Source organism: Ctenocephalides felis, unplaced genomic scaffold, assembly GCF_003426905.1.
Source record: "Ctenocephalides felis isolate EL2017-DRISC unplaced genomic scaffold, ASM342690v1 CF-g0.4_SCAFFOLD_03570, whole genome shotgun sequence".
Lineage (NCBI taxonomy): Eukaryota > Metazoa > Arthropoda > Insecta > Siphonaptera > Pulicidae > Ctenocephalides > Ctenocephalides felis.
In genome coordinates this window covers 22,267,026-22,291,080 of record NW_020539724.1, presented here as the reverse complement: position 1 = coordinate 22,291,080, position 24,055 = coordinate 22,267,026, and the positions used below count along the sequence as shown (strand labels likewise).

The window sequence follows — 24,055 nt, the reverse complement described above, 5'->3', positions numbered from 1 at the left end:
GTGAGTCTTTATTAAATATGCGTTTAATCGTTATTTGATAGATGTTGTTAGTTAGAGAATTTGAATAAAGGAAATTTAACAATCATATAAAATTTTCTATTCAGACGTTTTGAACTTATCTTTTCTATTCAGAATAAAACAAAAAAACTAACTTTAAGCTAAATAGCCTAAACAGCATATGGGTAGTTAATGGTATAATTTTCGCATGGCACATTGGTATAGTAGTACTATTCAGAGTAAGATTTTTGTGAAAAATTAAGTAAATTTATTCTTATGAGCTAAATGTAAATGTAATAAATACGTATTTTTGTGAAATCTATTCAGATGTTTTCCTGAAACCCTGAGTTTTGAAAAAACACGAAGTGAAAGTACCTTACATACAATGTTAAAAATGATAAATGAAGGATCATCATAGTCACATTTTCTCGCCAAATTTAAATGAATAAAATTTTATGGGATCGAAAATATTGATCAGTGGCAATTTCTGATCAGATCAGAAATATTGATCAGTGGCAATTTCTGATCAGATAGAAATATTGATCAGTGGCAATTTCTGATCAGATTAAGAAATATTGATCATTGACATTTTCTGATCAGATCAGAAATATTGATCGCAGTGGCAATTCTGATCAGATCAGAAATATTGATCAGTGGCAATTTCTGATCAGATTAGAAATATTGATCAGTTACAATTTCTGATCAGATCAGAAATATTGATCGCAGTGGCAATTTCTGATCAGATCAGAAATATTGATCAGTGGCAATTTCTGATCAGATCAGAAATATTGATCAGTGGCAATTTCTGATCAGATCAGAAATATTGATCAGTGGCAATTTCTGATCAGATTAGAAATATTGATCAGTGGCAATTTCTGATCAGATTAAAAATATTGATTAGTTGCAATTTCTGATCAGATCAGAAATATTGATCAGTGACAATTTTTGATGAGATCAGAAATTGATCAGTGGCAATTTCTGATCAGATTAGAAATATTGATCAGTTGCAATTTCTGATCAGATCAGAAATATTGATCGTGGCATTTTTGCTAGTTTATATTTTTCAGCGTTGTTTGAATCGTTTGACACCGAAATTTGATATAGTATTTGTGAATGTATGTGAGCGTGAGCCAAAATTTGAACTATCGTCAAATTTCGTGTTTTCAAAAATGGCTGCACCGATTCCTAAAACTTAAAATCCGATAAAGGCTGGCGTTAATTAGTTTTGTGACCGGTGAAGTCGTTTCTTTATAATTACCAGATAAATACAAAAAATTGAACACGTGTTCGTCAAAAATTCTGAATAATTTTGAAAATTCAAAAAAGTGTTCGAAAGTTAACATTGGGAGTTTTTTCTGGTAAATTTTTGATAAAGATTGTCAAAAGATTTAACAAGTGGTTAAAAATTTAGCAATTTAATCGCAATAAACTAAGTCAGCTCACTTGCTCTCTGGCGAGTTTATGTTGTGAACCGAATATAATTTGTGAATTGTTGTTATAGAATATATGTGTATAGTAATTAATTTTCTTTTACAGAAAGCTAAAGAGCACAAATAAATGATTTTTAAAATGTTTTCACCAGCAACCGGATATAAGAAAGTTGAGATGTCCAGGAAATAATCAAAAACTATTCTTTACTTTTAAATTAACATTTGTTACTTATGAGTTTTACGTATATTTTGAAAGTATGTCTTCCCGGAACATTGCATCCGAGGAGTTCTTGGTCACCAAGGATTTGGATGCTAGGCTAAGAGCATATAACAGAGAGCAAAATGTCATAACACATTTTTATCAAATAAACAGTTGATGGGCATATCATCGGTCTATGCAAATCGGTTGCTAAGGAGAGGAGGTAATAATAATTTTAGAACAGATAAAGATTTGCACTAGATAATATATCCATCTTTCTTCCAATTTCTATTAATAACTTCTCTAAGGAAAAGTTGTTTTTGCCAGAAAATCCGATTTGCTCATTTAGGTTTTCTCAACGTTTCAAGTTTCTTAATCGTTTGAGACCAAATTAGGAAAAAAGTGGCGTATGTGAGCCTATTTTTGATCTTTCGAAAAGTTATACGAGTTTATAAAATTCTAAAAACATTTATGACTTGTTTTGTTTTCTTTCACGATAAAAAAATAATTTGTAAAGAAAATTCAAGGTAATCGACCGTAATACTTTTTATTAGGCAAGGGTCAAGCAATTTTAGAGAATATCAGACGAATGATTCAATTCGTCCAAATTTAATTAAAATATTAAGTGATCAGATTTAATTGACAATATGAGGCATTATAGGATAATTTTATATTATATGTTTTGTTATAACATGTTAAACCTCTTTAATAATAATAGTTTTTGGGAAACGAGTTGGGCAAGTTCAAAAGCCAAGCCATGAGAAGAGAAAAGATCAGGCTAGATTTCTATCTAGGCCAGTCCTAGCTAAGTTGGAGCCAATTGTCGAACACCGCTTCCAACAGGTTTCAGAAGATCATATTGAACCAAAATGGCCCTTCTTCCTTTGAATCCTAGAAGTGACAACATTGAACATTTGCCTAGTGGCGAGGAAACTAAATCTGTAAGTTTAGCAAATTTTGAACCGCATCCTGTGCTTTTTGAATTGAAATCCAGAATCATCGAAGATCCTAAACAAGAATTCAATTTCAAGACAATGATTTTATCAAGAGATCAAAACGCTGGAACAACGATAATAATTTCAAGTATTTCTCAGCATAATGACGCAAAACCAATGGAAAAAGCACCATTGATAGTGAACAATACTAAACAACAAAATCATTTGGTTAAAACGGCACAATTAAAAGCAAGTGGTAATTCAAGTTCTGCAAAATCAAACATGACACAGAGAGCAGCCCATAATTCAAACGTTGTACACCAGAAACAAGGCAATGAAATGCAACACAAAATGTTCATGATAACCATCAAGGTGCTGATATGAAGCAGAAAAAATCTAACATATTACAAGAAAAACCACACACGGATGATAAATTGCGAATGAGAAATAAAACCAATAACGAAAATCAAGCTGATCCAAATATGGTTTCATATAAGTTCCTAAAGAAATGCCACTGATCGATGACAACAGTAGTCGTAAATATATGGATGAAAATCAAGCAAAGCGGAATTGATAAATTTATTGAACCGGTTGCATCATAAAGAACAAATAATAAACACACAGCAGAATTTAAAAGAAATTTCGACACAATCTAGTCAAAAAGAAGAGACAAGTGCATGTTCAAAGCAAACAAGTAATAGATCTACAGAGCAGGAAACAATCGTAATAGTAAGACCGAAAACTACAGAAAATGTGCGAACAAACGCGGAAACCCAACGATTACCTCAAACTAAAGCGCAATCGCCACCGAGTCAATCGAAACAATCGGCAATAGTCAGAAGCAATCCAGCCATAATAGTGTTCGTCCGAAATCCTCTACCCAACCTAAACAAAAACCACTTCAAAGTAATAGCAACAGATCTCAGTTTGGGACAAAACCGAATAAAACTGCCTCTCGTTTCGAACCGAAACCACCTTCTCGATACGACCCATGGACTGAACCTAAATGCATAGTTCCAAAAACTGATACGAAAGTGGAATTACCATGTTCTGAACACGTGCCTGAACAAATTATTGAAACAATTGTCAAATCGGTAGTTGCTTCTCCTAAGCCTAAAACTGAGACGGAGACAAAAGTCGAGGATAGTAAAACACCAGCTCACACAACTCCAAATATTAAAAATGATGAATATAAATCCATGTCTCCTAAGAATAAAACTGGAATTACTAGCCCTATAATTGAGAAGCAAATCAGAGATGCTGATAGACCAATATTTAATTCCAATTTGGCAGTTCAATCCAGGAAAAACAAAGCCGACAAGTTTACATCTGTGATGAAGAAGAAAAACGATACCAATCAAAAGTAAGTAAATAATTGTCAATACCAAAGCTAATCTTAAATAAAATGTGTCAACTAATTTTGTTCTCAAACAGAGAGATAGAGCAATATTTTCGAAGAATTTCAGAGGACAATAAAGAACTTTTGAAGAAACTGGAGCGGGTAAATATTTATAGCAATTAATCCTTGACGATCTGTGTGTACGCGTTTTGCTCATAGGCGTCGTTCAGTGTATTTTATCATATAATGATTGGATAATCTTAAAATATTTAATTTTATTTTTACAAAATTTTATTAACATGACACAAATTATATTTTCAATATAATTTTTTATCAATATCATAGCCATCCATGATTCTAACAAAGTTTTTTGGACATTCAAATTTTATTTGTTGTGTTTTTAAATGTTTAGAATCTTAATTTTATAATTATACAATTATGGTCTGTAAATATTCGTCCTTATCATTTTGGTTGCCAACAGGTCGAGCTGGAACAAGCACTGGAACGGCAAAGATGGCTAGATGAGTTTTCAACAGAAATGGCCCAAAAATTAGCAACGTTTATAATGAACGATGAAGGCAGACAGGTAAAAATCGCCAAGGTAAAATATACTAGTTTAATTTATTTACTATAATTTTAAATAAAAACTTGTGGTGTAAGGCATCATGCCTTAAGACAAATTGCTCGAACTTCCCGTAACACAATGTAATATTCAAAAAATAAAATTTAGTAGAAAAAATATTTTTTGAAAATTAAAAAAAAAAATAAAAAGTTTTCCCCCGAAAGCAATCGTTTCGTCAACAAAGGCAGAAAGTTTTTTGAATCATTAAAGTCAGATGCATAGTTCTCTCAAAAACTGCAATTTTGCAAACGGCTAGGCCTTTGCCAAAATCTAATCACCACTTCTCGAGGGGGGATTTTTTTGGGGATCCCCATCCTTACCAATTAAATTGTTCAAATTGTTCAAATTGGACGCTCGGTTCTCTCAAAAACACGATTTCTATTTTCTGCATTCTTTGCTCCGTATCTCCGCAACAGCTGGACCTGCCTTTGCCAAAAACTAATCAGTACATCTCCGTATCAATAGGAATAGAATATATTTTTAACCATTCAAATCGGTTGATCCGTGCGCCCGTAAACGTGGGCGAACAATTGTATCCATACATACACACACATCGATTGGTATGCATAAATGTTCAGAAACCTTCAAAGCGTGAAGATACGCAAAAAGTTTAATTTCGATTTTTGGACGATTCCAATAACTTACCCTACGGGAAGTTAATAAATGGGAGAGTTTACTTTCTTATTTGAAATTTCAATCTAAACTTGAACGAAAGGATGGTTTAACGGAGATAAATATCGAACAGTTTTAATATCAACGTCTACATAGATATGTGTGTGTATGTGTTTTATAATCAGATAATGTGCCAACAATATTTTTCTGTTTATATAATATTTTCAGATTCATTTTCAAAATAAATCAATCACCTCATCATATTCTAATTAGATTCTTAAAAAAATATTTTTTTTAATAAAAGGCTTTGATGGCAACAAAATCGGTTGAAGATATTTCCGATTTGGTGCTTGGCCTAGTCGCAGAAATTTTGCACGAGACTAAACCCAGCAGGAATACACCAGTAGCTCAATTGGGAGCCATGCAAAGATTCATGCTGACAGTGTCTGATAGAATGGCCGATTGGCTCGAAGCAGTATTAATTGGAAACGCCTGATCTATATCAGTTTTATTTCAAACTTATATTTTAATACAAAAAAGTGAAAAATGCAGTTTTGTATATGTTTTACAGTAACTATCTGAACACAACAAACGAGGTCTTCTTAAGATTAAAATAACTGTTATCGCCGTTGTCAACGGCGTCGTCTCGCGTTTCAGAGGCTTCGCAGATTTTTAATTATTGAAAATTTGTGTAAATATTGTCATCATTTGATTAGGAATAAATTTCATTTACTCATCCATTAGTTTAAATATAATTCGGCTTATGTAATTTGACGTAATCAAAACAAGTCTCTTAAAATACACATACCATGAAAAGAGTTTGTTTACAGAAACAATATTAATAAGAAAACTATTCCAAATACAATAAATTTAAGAACAGACACAAAAATATTAGGTGCGGTGGACATAGAATTGGGCCAACAGGTTGGAGGGGTGCCACCCACAAGGTTAAGGGGCCAGTCAAACAACCTTAAGACTAGTGACATGTATGTCGAACCGCGCACATGTTTATCATATTTTGATACTTGCTCAATTTTAAAAAGCAAAAGCACTCTCGCATTGTACAAAGAAACGCGCTAAGAATTTCGTCGAGAAAGTTTTTACCGCGTACGCTCTTACTTGATTTGTTATCGAATTATCACGTGAAAAATTCAAGTAAATATGCTATATTAGACATATAATCATTTGAAATGCAGAATGATTTTTGCCGATTGTTTACATTGTGTTTTTGTGGGATGCATATGCAAAAAAAGACGTTTCTAGATAGAAGTGGGCCTGTATATTGTGGACAGACATGGGCCACTTGAGTAATGCCGTTCTTTGCATAGTAAAGTTTTTTTTATCAATTATCTTATTCTATATATATAAAAATAAGTCGGGTTTTCCTTCCTGACGAAATAACTCCAGAACGCACGAACCGATTTCGACAACTTTGCTCGTTGGAAAGGTCTCGGGCTCCGCAAGGTTTATAGCTAAGAAAATTAGTGGTGCATGGCATCGTGCCTTAATGCAAGTTGCTGGAACTTCAAGCACCTTAATTAAAAATTCGAGTAATGACATTAGTGAGAATTATCAGAATTATGCTTGGTCAAGTCAATGAGCAATTCTTTCCGCAAAGAATAATGATGTACTACACGCATTGAATTTCACCACTTAATCAAAAATTGCTAGCGATTTGGTGACATACCAATGATTCCGACTGGTCTTCCGTTTGACTTGAAACGAATGCAATTTCTAGTTTGCCTTGCGTTCGCAATAACAAGTCGCAAGGCCAATCGCTTAGTGTTTGCGGGATAAATTTCAAACAGATTATTTAGAAAATCATTGTTTTTACATGGGCAGTTATACGTTGCCTGTTCATGAGTTGGAAAACCATCCGCTTTGTTTGTGTTAACGTCAGACCAAAAAACAAAAAATGTGATTTACCAAAGAGCACTTCAATGAAACGGATAATTTGCGGATTCACTTACATTTACTTAGAAAAGTTCAACTAAAAAACACTACATTTTTGTAATCGAAATAAATTCATTACTGTTATATAATAAAATCAAATTTTTCCTTTTCAAATATAAAACAAACAAAAAATTTCTTCATCTTTCTCACGAAACCATCTGGTGGCGAAACAGAGTTCGTCGGGTTTGCTAGTCAACTATAATAACGTCTTATTTTTATCTCATTTTCAAGTCATCATGAGTTCACTGGAAATGTATAATAACCAATGCTGTATGCGTATGGCATCGTGCTTTAAGGCAAATTGAATCTTCCCATACTGTAAAGAAATGAACGAGGAATATCAAATGTTTTCAAATAGATTATGTAACATTGCTAATATGTATGAAAATTATATAAATTGAATTACAAAGTTGAAATAATTTATTTGAAGTATATAACTGAGCTTCAGAACTTAAGCCAGAATTAAACATTTTTTTGGAAAAAAAAATTTAAATAAATTGTTTTTTCAAAAACAATAGTTTTGCCAACACAAGCAGAATGTTTTTTGTATCATTCAAATCGGATACTCCGTTCTCTCAAAAACTTGGTTTCTATTTTATGCTCTCTTTGCTCCGTATCTCCGTAAAGGCTGGGCTTGTCTTTGCCAAAAGCTAAACTGCACATCTCCCTATCAATAGGAATCGATTGTTTTTCGAATTTTTCAAATCGGTTCATCCATACGCCCGAAATCGTCGACGAAAAATTGTCTCCACACATGCAAACACACAGTGTATTTTTTTAGTTAAAAAAATACACTGTTTTTTTCATGTGTTATAGTACCCAGAAAGAAAAAAACAAGTATAAACGACCAAAAATAAATAAGAATTAAATTAATATGTACTATTTTATTTAGAACGCTGCACGAAGCCCTCCTCCCTGAAAAATTTAATATTTTGAAGGCAAATCTCTTAAGTTTATCAAACATTTATTACTATATTCTTTTTATTACATAAGTTATTATATAAAATTATTCAATTTGAACTTAAAAACTTTATAGTTTAAAACTGAACAAAATTATTATATAAAATTATTCAATTTGAACTTAAAAACTTTATAGTTTAAGACTGAACAAAATTATTATATAAAATTATCCAATTTGAACTTAAAAACTTTATAGTTACTCTAAACTACGGCATACGAGCTTTCTTGTTGCCTTCAATGGCCACTGAACACCTAGATTCAACAGTTTCTAGATCTTGAATTGATTGTTCGTTAATCCGCTTGCGTGTTGGCGATGATTTTGGTGAGCATTGTTTTAATAGTTCTACATCATTAAATATAACTTGAGCGCCTCCTCCGCAAGAGGGTATTACATCACCCTTATACAGTCGCGTTTCCAACTCCCCACCAGAATCCTGCTCTTGGGAAAATAGACAGTACTTAGATGTCTTCATGTTAGCAACATCTTTGACATCTGTTAGCTTAGTTACGCTCTTGCGTTTGCGCATCATAGGTTGCATAACAGTTCCCAAAGGCACTGCATGCGGCCCCCGATGTTCCAACCATACTTCGCAATCAGCAGAACGAGATCTTCTGTGTCTTGAATTCGCCACAGCAACTCCTCTTTTTGAATGCTGGACATTATGGGTTGCAGCTTGCAAAACAGGAACAGCTGCTTTTCTCGGAGTACGATACGATTCTACACTGCTTGCACTATCTTCTGATTGTTGTGATCCTATTAAAAATTTGTTGTTATCCAAAATTTTAGAAGCCATTCGAATTTTTTGTGTTTTGGTTATAAGTTCATTTCTCAATGCAGCACGCTGTTTCTTCAATTTTAATTCATGATCCTTAGACATTTTCTCAGTCTCCAATGCAATTTTGTGCTGAAACACTCTCTCTTGCTTTTCTTTTTCGATCATATTTTGATTCAACAATAAAGCCTTCTCATTAATTTCTTGAACATGATGCCTGCACATGGATTCTTTCTCAAGTAACTGTGACTTTAATGTATGTATCTGTTCCTCATATAAAATAATTTTCTCTTCAAGAGAAGTTATTTTTAATCGCTCTTCCAGGAGTATAGTTTTGAGGGAACGTACTTCAGTTTTCAAAGCGAGTCGTTCTCTTTCTGTGTTCAATATATGGCTGCGTAGCTTTTCTTCTTTCTTAGCTACATCAATCAATAACTCTGCTCTTTTTGCCATTCTTCTCTCTAAGTAACTTTTAAAGAAATTACGCCATCTGAAGGTGGATTAGTCCAGTCAACAATAGGAAAGGTACCCAAATTATATACCAATCCTAAATCTACAGCTGCTACTGCTTCTTTCATGTTAATCAGAGCCTGTTTGATTTCCCTGTTAGCCTTCCTACGTCCAGGTGTTAAACCATTATCCACTTTAAATGTCATAGCACGAGATACTTGCACTTCCTGAGTCATTTCAGCAAACTTCATAACTTGCAGTGTTTCATCATAATCTTCAGCTCTTGGATTCACACAAATGATCATTTTCACTTGACCTTCTCCATCAAAAAAGTTTTTAAATAAATGGGTTAATTTTGAGTCCCTGTATGGCACTATTTTGTTACTTCCAGTCATTTGATTTTCACGCAGTATGTCCAGACAGGATCTCAGAGTCATTAAAGAATTATTTATGCAACATGCTTCACGCAATCGAGTTCCGGAATTCTTTGTGCGCACAGCTCGTTCACTTCCTGCCAAGTCTACTAAAGATAATTGAGAAATGCAAACTACTCTTTTCTCTTGGATTACATTTTCTCCAGATTGATCAGTTGGTGCCTGCACCAATCGAATTGTAAAAACAGAGTGACTGCGTGAGCTCTCTGAATTCATATTAGTACAACCCATCCTTTTACGCCTCAGTCCCCTGTTAAATATTTCAACAGCCTCCTCAGTACTTTTGCATTCAATTTCAGTAATCCCATGCAAATACATATTCTTAGCACCATCTTCACGTATCATTCTGTTTTGCAGGCTACGCTGATCTTTATTAGCACTTTCCTCTAGCAAATCATATATGCTATTATTATATATCTCAGCAAAAGTAACAAATACTGAGTAAATATTATCATCGTCTACTCCTTCAACTACAGATAGATCTTCAGTAATAACAGGTGTTTCCAAATCAGAGTTACACCGTTTGGGAGTTTTCGAGTATTTGCTAGACAATTCTGCATGCCTCTCAGCACAAGCATCAGCTTCGGATTGAACATCAAAACCATTTAATTTATCTGGCTTGAATATAAATTTCTTAGCATGATTGTTAGCAATAGTCTTAAAGAGGACATCAATACTACGCTGCATAAGGCCAGGGTTCTGTTTATCACCAACCATTGTGTAAGTCTTACCGCTGCCTGTAACTCCGTAAGTAAATAGAAGCCCATTGCGACCTCTTACTAAATTCTCCACTAACGGACGAGCGACTTCATTGAATATTTCATTTTGGCCTATGTCAGCATCAAAAACGCGTCTGAATTTGTACTTAACTTCTTTAAAGTTTGCTCGATAATTCACTGCAGTTGTTGGTGGTGATAATAGAACAGACGATTGGGACACTAGTTTTAAACAGGACTCTTCAGACTCATTTTTCATGGGCCGTAGTCTGCAATAAGCTTGAACAGGGTCTTTGGTAGAATTTGATCCATTTGTATTTAATTTTATTTGCTTTGGGGTTTTTTGACCATTCTTTGTTGTTTTCATTTTAATATTATGCACTTTAACCGATTATTTTATTTTCAATATTGACAACTACCCGTCAAGTACGTTAATTTCGTTCAGTTTGAAGTTTGAAACATAGAATATGATTATGAAATGTATGGTAACACGACGCGCGAAACCAAACCATAGACCATAGATAGGAATGTAAACCCTGAACCTGAAGCCCAAAATGTTGACAAGATAAAAAACGTTCTTGTCCTTATTTTGAATAATATTACAAATTATATTAAATTAAGCATTATATTATACTTGCTCAAAGTTCTTGTACTCTTGTACTTTATAAAAGCATTTGCTACTCTAACGATTTGAAAAGTCTGCGAATTTTTTTTTGACAAGCAGTTGGCAGCTTTGAAAATCAGATTGCTCGAGAATTGTTTTGGCGGTTCACTACCATATCTTATCAATGTATGTTTACGTTTGCTAAAGTTAAGTTTTAACAAAGTGATTTTTAATATGTTTTACTAAGTGTTTTATATACGAACGTAGAAGTGCCTTCAAGTTCATGGTGCTTTGATTATCTTAAATATGGATGAATCATTTTTACATTTATACAATGCACAGAATGCTATAGCAATTTTAGATCAAAATTCTACTGACAGAGCAACACAATATACAGTTTTAAAGTTCGAGTTAAATAATGTTAAAGCACATGATTTACACTTGCCATATTCGGATTACAAGAAATTATTAGAACACCTGGAAGCGGATTTAAGTTCTGACAGCTCTAACATACTTTTGTTCCATACTTTGAATTCTTTATTGGCTTGTTCTATTTCTCAGGTAAGTTTATACACTTATTAGTGTTGAATTCTATTTATCTATCATTTCGAACATTTTCATTTATAAAATAGTAATTTGAACTATTATTCATAATTGACATTTTGAACCTTGAATTTTGTCTAAATCTTTGCATAGACATTTAATTAGCCTACATAATTTTGATGACTTTGTATATTGTTCTATTGTATACATTTAAAAATACTGAATAATCATTTATTTATAATATAACTCTTTAGTGATACATTTAAATAAATTTTGCAAAACTAAGTTTGTTTCACGAATATATGGAAACATTATATAATTTTATAAATTTTTATGAAAATACATGAATAATATGATGTTAAAATGATTCATAATAATTCCTAGTTCTTGTATATAATTTTTTTTATTATTGAAATAAACTTTTCAATAAAAATAATATGGAGATTATTCTCGTTACAAATTAGGGCTTGGTTAATTAATTATAAGTTTTTTGCAGTTTAATTGATACCTTAATTAAATCATGCAAACTGTTCATTTTAGGATGAAAAAATTCCCATTGGATCTCATCGTAAATTTTGGATATCATTTGTAAAGAAATTAAAAATGAAAGTCCTACTGAGCTTACAACCTACTTGAGGATTATCTCCCTTTGTTTGAGTGCTGATTTATATTTTTACTTGGTTGAAATGAATCCTGAGGCCTTTGCTCAAATATTTAAGAAATGCATTGTAGCCGATCAAGAAATAAAGATTTTAGTAAGCTACTTATTAACTTTATATTTGAATGGAAACTCACAGATGAACTCATATAACACTTTTGTTAGTCATTCATATAATTAAAAGCTTCATCAAATAGGATTTCTTAAACATTAATATATAAGTTGTAAATATGAGTGAGACTCGCTCATGGCAAAAACTAACTGGCTGTTCTCTTAGAAAATGTTACAAAATTGTTAATGTAAGGCGTAGAATAAAGAAAATTCTATAATCTTAATTATTTCTTTGATAGAAAAGGAAAGAAATAAGTAAACAAATATTCTAATTTATTGTTTTCAAATATAAATTTTGGAAATGTCTGTATTGAATGAATCATTTATTAATGTTGTAGGAGAGTATTTTTAATACAAAACAGCGTTTTGCAAAAAGTCTCTTATAGTCAAAAGAAAATATAATTTAAAAGAAATATTGCACTGTTTCATAAGTTATATTAATTAACATGTAATATTAATCAATAAATCTTTTTACAGATTTTAGAGACATACAGCAAACTATATATGGATGATATGATTAGTCTAACAGGAATCATATCTTTGATTAATTTGACAATAAATGAGCTATTAATACATGTATTTCCAATTATGTTTGAGGAACCTAATGATCTGAGGGTTTGTGCATTAAATTTGATGTCAAAATTGGTACCTGCTTTTATTAAATCAAATTATCGAACACATTCGGAGTGGATAAATATAAAACAACATTTAACGAATAGGTATTTCTATGGCAAAACAATAAATTTATTAGATTTTGATTGAAAATTTACTTAAGTTAATATTTAAACTAAATTCGATCAAAATCTAAAAAATATAATTTGAATTCTTTGGATGCAGAATTACAAGAAGTAATATTATTAATGTTAATGTATAAGCAGTTAGATTTGAATATATTTTATTATTAGGTATAGCAATACAATTAAGAATCTACTAATAAATGATAGTGATTTATGGCACAAATCTTGGATATTGGTAGTTATGCTGCTTTCACCAGAAATTAATAAAAGTTCAAATATTATGAACAAATTACTTTCAATAATTGAAGTGGGACTAAAAACTCAAACACAAATTGCAAATACATGGGATTGCTGGAAGGTAACTTTTTAAAAAGAAATATGTTGTATATATGTGTCCTTTCACATACTATTTTATATGTATTGTATTATTTTATAATTAGGTCCTAATAACTATATACAGTGAATCATCTGGTAGTGGTCAGGGAATACAGAATCCAAAATATATAAAACTGTTATCGTGCCCATTCAAAAGACAATTAAAATATAATACTGCTTTTGATAGAATGTTTGATACATGGATTCACCTGTTTGCAAACATACCAAGAGAACAATTTGATGAAAATTGTGATTTGCTTGTTAGACCTTTTATAGAATTCAGTTTTGGTGTTAACACAACTGATACTTTAAAAGTGAAAGAGGTTAGTATATAATATACTGCTTTAAAACCATGAATGCAATGTTTTAACTAGTATGTTTTTGAATAATATATATAGAATAGAATAGTATATAAAATTGTTGTTGAGTATAATTTAAACTAGTTGATTTGGTATTTAGCCTTGAGGCAAGTTACATGAACTTCCCGATATGTGTAAATAATCGACTTAATCAAAAAAAAAAATGTGTAAATAATATACTTCATCAAACCTACTTTAAAAAAACGATAATAATTTTAGCAAACTTTGACAAATTTTTAAAATTAAACTACTTGTCGTAAGGACGTAATATTACAGTAAGTTCTATAAGACCATGATGTATATCGCCAAAAAAAGTTTCATGAAAATCGGCTTAATTTTTTTTTCAACAGTTAATTACAAGAAAACGGCTCGGTAGATTTTCACCTAAAACTAATCAGTATCATTCCCAACTAATATCTTTCGAAAGGTTTTTGATTTTTTAAAATCAGTTCGGTAGGATGAGCTTAAATGTGGACGAAAAGTTTAACACTTTTTTTCAACAGTTAATTACAAGAAAACGGCTCGGTAGATTTTCACCTAAAATTAATCAGTACCATTCCCAACTAATATCTTTCGAACAGTTTTTGATTTTTTAAAATCGGTTCGGTAGGATGAGCTTAAATGTGGACGAAAAGTTTAACACTTTTTTCAACAGTTAATTACAAGAAAACGGCTCGGTAGATTTTCACCTAAAATTAATCAGTACCATTCCCAACTAATATCTTTCGAACAGTTTTTGATTTTTTAGAATCGGGGTTCGGTAGGATAAGATTAAATGTGGACGAAAAGTTTAACACTTTTTTTCAAATTGCAAAGAAACGGCTTGGCAGATCGTCGCACAAAACTGACAAACGATAGTCCTCACCGAAATACATCAAATGGCTTTTAAATTTCTAAAATCGGTTCAGGCGTTTTTGAGAAAACGTCGATCAAAAGTCTAATTTTGACAAATGCCAAAAAAACGATACCAATTTTTTCGAACTTTGACGAATTTTTAAAGCTGAACCAGTTGTCGTAGGGCCGTAATATTTTAGTATGATCTAGAAGACTATGGTATCTACCGTCAAAAAAATAATCATAAAAATCGTCGAAATTTTTTTTTTGAAAACTTTATTGCAAGAAAACGGCCCGGCCCAAAACTAATCTCTACCCCAAAAACTAATCAACAGTTTTTGAATTTTCGAAATCATTCAGAATTGCGGGCTCCCAAACCAACGAAAAATCTTTCGAACAGTTTTTGAATTTTCGAAATCGATTCAGAATTGCGGGCTAAAACGTAGACGAAAAATTTTTCACTTTTCTGCGATTTATAAAGAAACGGCTTGGCCGATCGTCGCACAAAATTAACAAACAATAGTCCTCATCGAGATACATCGAGTGGCTTTTAAATTTTTGAAATCGGTCCAGCCGTTTTTGAGAAAACGTCGATTTACGGCAAAAAATCTGTTCACATACACGCACACACACACATACACACACACACACACACACACACACACACATACTTTTTCCAAAGTTGGTCTCATTCGATTCAGAATGGCTTGAAACGTCGAGAAAACATAAAATTAGCAATTCGGATTTTTTGAAGAAAACATAAACTTCTCCTTCGGGAAGTTAATATTCAGTAAAAGTAAAACAAAACTACATAAACTAAAAGAAATGAATAGTTTTTCAGAGACCATTAACATATTTTTTCATTATTGAAATATAAACATGTAAATTTTGCCATATGCATACATATTATTTCTCTACAATTTGATTACCTTTTGCAGCTAGTTCCAAAGATTTTTTTTGTCTTTGTACAAATGGTAGGCCACAGTTGTGAAGGGGAAAAATGTTTATCACACAATTCCACTGCAAATTCGGTACCACATAAAATAAATGGATATTTGGCTTCCTATAAAGTTTTTAATACATATTGGAAAGAAATTTTACAATGTTCTGGTGATATGATCAAGAATTTAATGAAATTAAATCCACTAGAGTACAAGTAGGTTTAATAGTGCTTAGGTGCATTACTATGACAAAAATTGAATTATTGAATTAATAATTAATTGTAATTTAGATGGTCTGACATTGCAAGTTGTGTTTGGAGTAGAATGTTGAAGCTAATAAACATGCATTTTTTAAACTCTGAAAAAATTTCAGAAGTGCAAGAGGAGTTGCTGCGGATTCTAAGTTTGCTTGTTGTGGTAAGTGGTTATTAATTCTTAATTATTTAAAAAAAAAAGAATTTGGGTTTTCAAAATTTTTCTACTAACATTGAAAGTTTGTGCTATTACCTTTTTGCCTCCAATCGACAGTACTATTGTATCAAATATTAAATTTTTAATAAAATGAAGTAAAAGGTATGATTTCAACTGCAATATCATTTATAATTTTAGCATTTTTATAATTTATAATAAAATTTTTAAATAGTTACACATTTACAGAAGTGCATTTTGTTGAAATACATTTAAAAAGTTTTTACTTTTGTTTATATACTTCTGTAATATAAACATGATTAATTACTTGGCCCTGATAATTTGAGTAAATACTTGCATGTGAAATGGCTTTATTTTTTGGTTGCTCGAGGTCATTTTAAAAATTCTTTATTTTTAAATCTATTTTTCTGATAATGGTTCATAAAAATAGATGTCTTATGTATGTATATTTAAAACCTTGGTATTATTTCACCATTTTCAGTTTCTAGATAATTATCTTCATTGCCATCATTATGTATTCTCTCTCACTTTCATTAAAACTTTGGTTCATTATCATTAAATATTTGGCCTTGCAAATAATCTTTACCGAAACTTGGTATTTATATCTCTTTATACAAACTATAATGAAATGAATAGAACACATAAATACCAAGAGATACATGTTAAATATTGTCTAAACTCAAAATGATATTGTTTTAGTAATCTAAGGAAAAACTTGATAAAAATGCTTAGATTTAATAATGTTAATTCTATTGTTTTTATTATTTATTAATATATGCTAGCAAAATATATATTTTTGCAAGTAAATTAATAAGTTACACCAAATTAAGTTAACTCGTTATACTATATTTATTTATTTGATATATCTTATCTAAACTTAGATGTCCCAAGGCAACAATCAGTTGGCATCTGTTTGTCTTCAATCTCTTTTAACAAAAACTGCTGAAGAATTTTCTCAGAAATTGAACTTCAAAGAAAATAAATATGAATTCAAATTCATAGATTTAATTACCCTGCCATGTATGGTGTCATGTCTTGGAAATGATTCATTGTAAGTATTCAAATTCAAATGCTTCATTAATGTGCATTGAAATCTTGACAATTTCATTAGAGATTTATGAACTTGTTGTAAAATCAATGCGATAAAAAAATCAAATAACTAAAAAATATATTTAGTTGTGACCAAAAACTTTAGGTCATGATTGCTAATTTTTTATTTGAACAAAAATCTATACATTAATAAATGTAACATGAGTCACTATTTGTCATTCCATTTAATAATTACTTCAATTTTCAATTGTAATTTCAGAGTTCCAGTCTATAAGAATTTGTTATTAAATTTTCTGAGTGATGTGTCATCAATGAAGTTTGCTTGCAGTAAAATTTTAAATTTGATTAAAAATATGACCGCTGAAAACCCTGTTCCGAATATTACATATGATCTGTTTTGTGAGACAGTGGTTGACAAAATCTCTGGGGCTGGTAATTTTTTTACCAATAATATTGAGGATATAGCACATATTTTAACACAGTTTATTGTGTTTCCATTTGAACATAAAAACTATTTGAGAATGGTGAGGAATAAATTTATTTCTATAGGCTATGTTTAAGATCATATTTAATTACAGGCTGTTACAGTAATATATGTAAGATAAGTTATTATAGACTATTGATCAAAAGATATTTAGAACAGTGGTCAGGGAACTTTTTTAATCATTATCCCAAAATATTTTACCCTCATACAGACAATAGAGATTACCGCCATATGGGCAACTACATAGCAAATACAGTAAATATCAATTAAAAACACATACTTTTTACCCCCAAAAATTCCAAATTTGCCGCATTGGGTGTAATTTACTCTGGTTTCCGGACCACTGATTTAGAGGATCATAATATTTCATATTTAACAAAAGAATTGTAGTATTTTATTTATGAAAGAGTACAATATTTATTAATTTTGTTAGCAGCAGTTATCTTTGTGGTTTTTGGTAAAAATTAAATTATTTTTTATTAAGCATTTAATATTAAGCATTAGCTTAACTTAAGCTTAAATTAAGCAACATTTAATAGCTATTTTTAAGTTAAAAATTTGTAATGATTTCTGAAATTCAGTTATTATTTGTAATAATTTGTATTTGTAATATTTACATTCTTAACACTGTTTTGTATTTTAGAAAGATAACACAATAGAAAATTTAAATATGTTGCATGCAAAATGCTGCTCAGAAAAGGTAGACAAAGTTGTCGCAGCAAAAATCAATGCTGAAATTGCCGTAAAGTTATATTCAACAAATGTAAAATCACCTTTAGACACATGTGAAAAAAGGCACAGGAAGAATTTATTTGTTCTTTGCAATAATGTAATTTTAAACATTTTTGCTACAGTGTTGGAAAGGATAGAATATGGTATGTCATGCAATTTTAATGTAATTTAATTAAATACATATGGTAGAATTGTTTATCACATTATCCCTGCATGAAAATTTGATGTTTTTAGTTTACATAATATGTTTTAATTTATCATTAAAATGTTTGCTTAATTAAATCAAAAATTAAATATTTTTTATCATCTCTAAATTGTGAACCTTGGTTCATGTACTCAACAAATTGTTCTAACAATGTGAAACTTTTTTGTATTGATAAATTGAATTAATCATTTATACATCTTTCTAAAACTTGTAATTTTTATCATTTATTATTTAATAATGTGGCGTGATAAGCATTTCTATAAATTAAATTATCTGTGAATGCTTTTAGTTAGTATGTTTTGCCAATGATGATAACAGTGAATATGACAATTAGTGAATTTTTGATAAAGTGTTTTATAGCTCATCGATGAAAACCCTTGCATTGTAATCTTGACAAATTCATTTGAGGTTTATGAATTTGTTGTAAAATCAATGCAACAGGAAATTCAAATACATACCTAAGTAGCCAAAATTGAGAGTTTTAGATTTTGGTAACTTTTATTATTTGGACATTTTTATAATTTCAATGTGGTTTTAGATGAGCTTTTATCAAAAAAATATATTCTGCTATATGTGATATTTCTTTAGTAATCTGAGGCATATAATATATGTTTGGATTTTAAAAATTTTGTTTCAAACTTTATTTGATGATTACACTATTTGTTTTTTAGATGCTGAAAGTATTTCCATATTTTTGAAATTGTGCAGTCAGATGATCATTTTCATGAAGAAATCAAGCAATTCTGTTTTTGGAGAATTTCAATTTGGAAGTGAAGATTTTGAAAAATCCCTAATCACCATAGAAAGATTATGCTCGATTTTGAAAAGCTTGAATGTCATTACGATAGTAAAATGTTTACAAGAGTTTGTTGCTGTATTTGACAATATTTTAGAAATTCGAGAAATTTCTGAGCTTAGTAAATTCAATGTATCTGTAAGTACTTTTTCAACTAGAACACTATTATATATGAAAGGCATTACTAATTTTATCTTTTTTTTAGGTCACAAATACAGTTGATGATTTATGCAAATATTATATAAATAACTATCAAATAAAACTAAATGAAAATAAAAGTTTTGATAAAGTATTGAAGTCTTTTATACCAATTTTCAAGAAATTTGCAATTGATGATAAAAATATAAAAGAAATAAGTGCATTAATTCAAAGGTAAAATGTAAAGATTTTTTTTTATCTGGGATTTAATTTACATTTTTTATCGATGCCAATATGTACCTTAACATTTGTATGTTAAAAAAAATAAATTAAAATAATGTTAGTAAAACTGCAGTCTTAATAAGTACTTTCATTTTACAATTTATTTTAATATTACTATTACTTTTTGTATAGTTAGTTATGCAGCAGGCTTAAGTCTATTGCATAACTAAATTAAGTCTTGCCAATTTAATTTTATGAATTGAATTGAATTATCATCATCTAAACCTGATGTCATCACGTAGATTAATGATTTTAATTGAAAAAGGAATGCAATGACGAATTAAATTCAACTAAAATTTTAATTTGTGGTTTTTAAATTTGTATTACATTTTTTATTTATCTTTTTTAGTGGTGATACACCTTCTACAACTCCTATTCGCACGCCAACAATTTTTGGAAAAAGCCCTGGTTTGATAAATTCAAGACATTCTCCTAATTGTGGTACTCCTAAATCAAAGAAATGTCTTGAAGATGATTTTATAGTTGTTCCAAAAACACCAGTCCGAAAACCTCAATATACTGAGAAGCAAAAGGAAAAAATGAAAGAGCGCAGTGCTGATATTCCTTCTTTGTATAATGAGCTATCACAGCAATCACAGGATTGCTCCTCCATTACGACTAATAATACTATTTTCACACAAAGCTGTCCTGAACCTGAAAATGTGTCTATATTAGAATTATCTACTAGTGAGTTTGAGAAAAGTGAACTTGATAAAAATACTAGTAAAACTGGTAGTTTTTTCAACAATGAATTTTCTGATCTAGAAAGTGGAATAGAACATTTTGATAAATGTCATGAATCTGTAATATCTAATAATAGTGTAGTAAAATATTTATTAATAAAAGTAAATTGGACGACATAACTAACAAACCTACGCCTGATGATCATATTTCATTAAACTGCAAGATTGGAAACATGAATGGTGGAGTTGTTGTGAATGTGTGTGATATTGATCTCAAGAAAAATGTTGAAAAATCACCTGATTTAATATCTGAATTGAATGATTCGGATAAGGAAAAGAAAAGTAGTTTAGGTAAACATTCAAATTTCAATGGTAAAAATAACAAAAAAAGAAGTAGAGTAGAGATGTTTTGATACAAGTGATTCGGATTCTAACAAGTCGAATCATGATAGTAAGAAGTATCATATTGATTCAGAGAAGAATTCTGAAGCAAAAAATGGTTTTAAAAAAAATCTCCGTCAACTGATAAGTCTAGTTTAAAAAATAATAGCTTGATCACCACAGGAAATACTGAAGAAAAGAAGAATGCAAAGAAGAAACTGAAAAACAAACCTCATAATGATTTGAAGAAAAATTCTGAAAAACAAGCAACTATTGATAGAAAAAAGACAACTAATTCAGAAATTAACACAGAAGTTTCAAAAATTGACATATCTCCAAATAGTAACAAAAAAACACAGATCAAAGAAGGTGAAGAATCTAATAGTAAGAAACATTCTTTGCAAAAAGACAATAACTGTTCAAGCAAGAATAATAAAAAAGAAACAAATTCTAGTGGTGAGCAACATCTTAAGAAATCTAGCGAGAATAATTCAGATGAAAAGAAAAAGTCAAGAAAGCATAAAATAAGTGAGTCTGAATCATCAGAAGCAGATTCAGTCAATACAGGCTCGAGACGATTGCAATTTGAATTAAAACGAATATCAATGGACATAAAAAAATAATGAAAATTTGTTAATTTAGGTAACAGAAGATCAAAAACTACACCTCAAAAATTACCTTTACTAAGAACAGGAAAAATTAGAAAAGTAAATATTGAAACTAAGAAGCTCAAAAAACCTACCAACAACAATAAAAAAATGAATAAGAATAAAAATGATACCAGTGAATTATTAAACACAAGCAATAATTCAGATAATATTGATGAAATTGAATCATTTGAAGAGCCTAAGTGTGAAATAACTGAAAATGATTTGAAAAACAAACCTTTATCAGATCAAAGCAAAGTGCTAAACTGGTTGGAGAACTCTTCTAAAAATGATGAATGCAATTTGAAAACTAAAATAGTTTCAAACAAAACTGTAAATGATTTTTGTTATAGAGGAGGACAATATATCAACATTAAAAAATAAGAATATGTCTTCAAAAAAGAAAACACGTCGATAACGAATGAAAAAAACATATTAGTGATGAATGGCAAAAAATTATCATCAAAGGAAGAGGAAAAACTCCAAAAAAAGAAATGCATTTATCACCTAAGGTTGAGAATTCATCTCCCAGTCCTGAGCATAATTCTACATCAACAAGACAACAGAAATCAGATACCAATGGCATGGAGTGGCAAAATATGACACCTAAACAAAAAAATGAGATTCAAACATCTACGCCTAGGCCTGCAAAGGGTAAGTTTATAATTATATTAAGGGGAAAAAGATTCTAGTCTAGAGGCATGTATTTCATATGATTTTTGAAAGGCAAACATATTTACTATCTATTTTGTTTATAACGTATTAATTAATGTTCTAAGAATTTAGAAAGAGATTAAATATTAAAAACAGTCAAAAAGTTTTAATTCTAGCAGGTGATGAAAATATCAAGTAGTAAATGGTACAGTAGAAATTGGTCAGTAGTAAAAAATTAAAACTTTGAATATATATACAAAAAAAATCGATTTCTTAAAGCTTCTAGACTAGAATACCTTTAAAAGCAAAAGTAAATATTTCACAACTTTATAATTTTTAATGAAAAAAAAACTATTCATTGTTTTTCATTTTCATTGATAATGGAAATGGAATGTTGCTTTGGTGATATGAGCTAGATTGAGATAATTACAAGATTATGATCGCTGCACTATATTTAATTATTTTAAGTATCTAAACATTTTTTAATTATCTAAAATGTGCATGTATTTTTTGTAGACATCATTAACTAAGTTGACAAAGACAATAAAACAAGAAAATTTAGATAGTCTTCGAAAGACAACTGAATCTGTTTTTTTTTGGTAACTTTCAATGTTAGTATTCGCGAAATAATCCGATTTGCCATTATGTTTTTTTGACGTTTTAAGTCATTTTGAATTGACTGAGACCAAATTTGGGAAAAGTATGTGTTTGTGAACCGATTATTGACCTTTCGTCGACGTTTTCTCAAATACGCTTGGACCGATTTCAAAAATTTAAAAGCCATTCGATAGTAACTAACTCGTAACTAGCAGAAAAGTGTAAAATATTTGGTCTACAATATTGAACCGATTTTAAAAATTAGAAATAAGTTCATAAGATATTGGTTGGAAATTGCGTTGATAGTTTTTTTTTAAATATTGTTGTAGTTTAATAGTTTGTTGAGAATTTTTTTTGGCGATTTTGATAAAACTTTGTATGACGTCTTTATGTATCGTCATATTTAATGAAAAAAAGGAGTGCGCGTATGGTTCACACGTGATTATTAAAGTAAAACTTATTTGCTACTGTACAAGATGCATTTAAGTAAAAATAAATACATCATAAACAATTTTGAATAATGTTTATTAGTAATATGGTAACACTTGTGATGCACACATTTATTAGTGTCAATCATTATACACATTTATATAATGATAAATTATGAATTATATTTATAATAGCATTAAAAAATATGTATAATATTTAAAAAACAATAATGATTAAAGTCATACTTCAAACATCACATGATCCGTTTGTCATTGTAATTAGCATTTAGAAATGAACCTTCATTAGATAATGAAGTAATTGCTGATTAATAAATTCTATAATATTCGTTCACACAGTTGCATTCGGATGTACACTTATTTACACCCTAGTCGCGACTAAAGAAATTTTACTTCAATAATAATTTCGACCATCACGCCACGAATCACAATCTACCTTTTCTGGTCGAAATTATTTTTTCAATATTAAGTTGCTTTCGATTTATATATTATTCTTTTCACTAACATTATTTTTGTGAAGTATTTTTTCATTAATTGTTTTTATGTGTGTTTGTATCTTAATTTTCGAGTTTTGTCCACTGAGGAAGAGTCAAATTCGGTCTCGAAACATTGGATCTATAAAAATTTTTTAAGAAACATATTTTAGTTTTTATATTATATCCAGCATATTATATTAGTATAATTTGTTTCTTTTTAGACACAGTTGCAGATAATGAAAACATAATTAAAGATACTGATGATGATTCTGATAATTTCCAAGAATCAATAGAGATGGTTGGTAGTTCTCAAGAATGTCCAAGTCAAAGCTTATTCTTCAAGGAAGCAATGAGAATTAATTCAAGCGTGCCTTTTAAACATACTGATTTAAGGCAAATTAATCATACTAATGATGAATGCAAAGAAGCAGACACTAAATCAGGTGAAAAGATTAACAATTATAATTGTAAAA

General features: G+C 30.0%; 2 protein-coding genes and 1 pseudogene across 2 annotated transcripts; 2 read left to right on the top strand and 1 right to left on the bottom strand.

Annotated features, from left to right (window-relative positions):
* Window positions 1-8,253: 8,253 nt before the first annotated feature.
* Window positions 8,254-10,877, bottom strand: LOC113383606 (annotated as a pseudogene).
* A 359-nt stretch (window positions 10,878-11,236) lies between these two features.
* Window positions 11,237-20,561, top strand: LOC113383605. Its single transcript, XM_026621858.1, has 13 exons — window positions 11,237-11,585; window positions 12,108-12,322; window positions 12,814-13,055; window positions 13,242-13,431; window positions 13,514-13,771; window positions 15,580-15,797; window positions 15,873-15,999; window positions 16,893-17,062; window positions 17,321-17,585; window positions 18,189-18,420; window positions 19,154-19,416; window positions 19,484-19,650; window positions 20,048-20,561. Exons 2-13 carry the CDS (start codon window positions 12,254-12,256, stop codon window positions 20,559-20,561), a joined length of 2,715 nt encoding a protein of 904 aa, XP_026477643.1. The 5' UTR covers window positions 11,237-11,585; window positions 12,108-12,253.
* Window positions 20,562-20,614: 53 nt separating this feature from the next.
* On the top strand, window positions 20,615-21,793 carry LOC113383604 (uncharacterized protein DDB_G0287625-like). The gene is made up of 3 exons (XM_026621857.1): window positions 20,615-20,753; window positions 20,946-21,290; window positions 21,405-21,793. Exons 1-3 carry the CDS (start codon window positions 20,615-20,617, stop codon window positions 21,791-21,793), a joined length of 873 nt encoding a protein of 290 aa, XP_026477642.1.
* The last annotated feature ends 2,262 nt before the right edge of the window (window positions 21,794-24,055 follow it).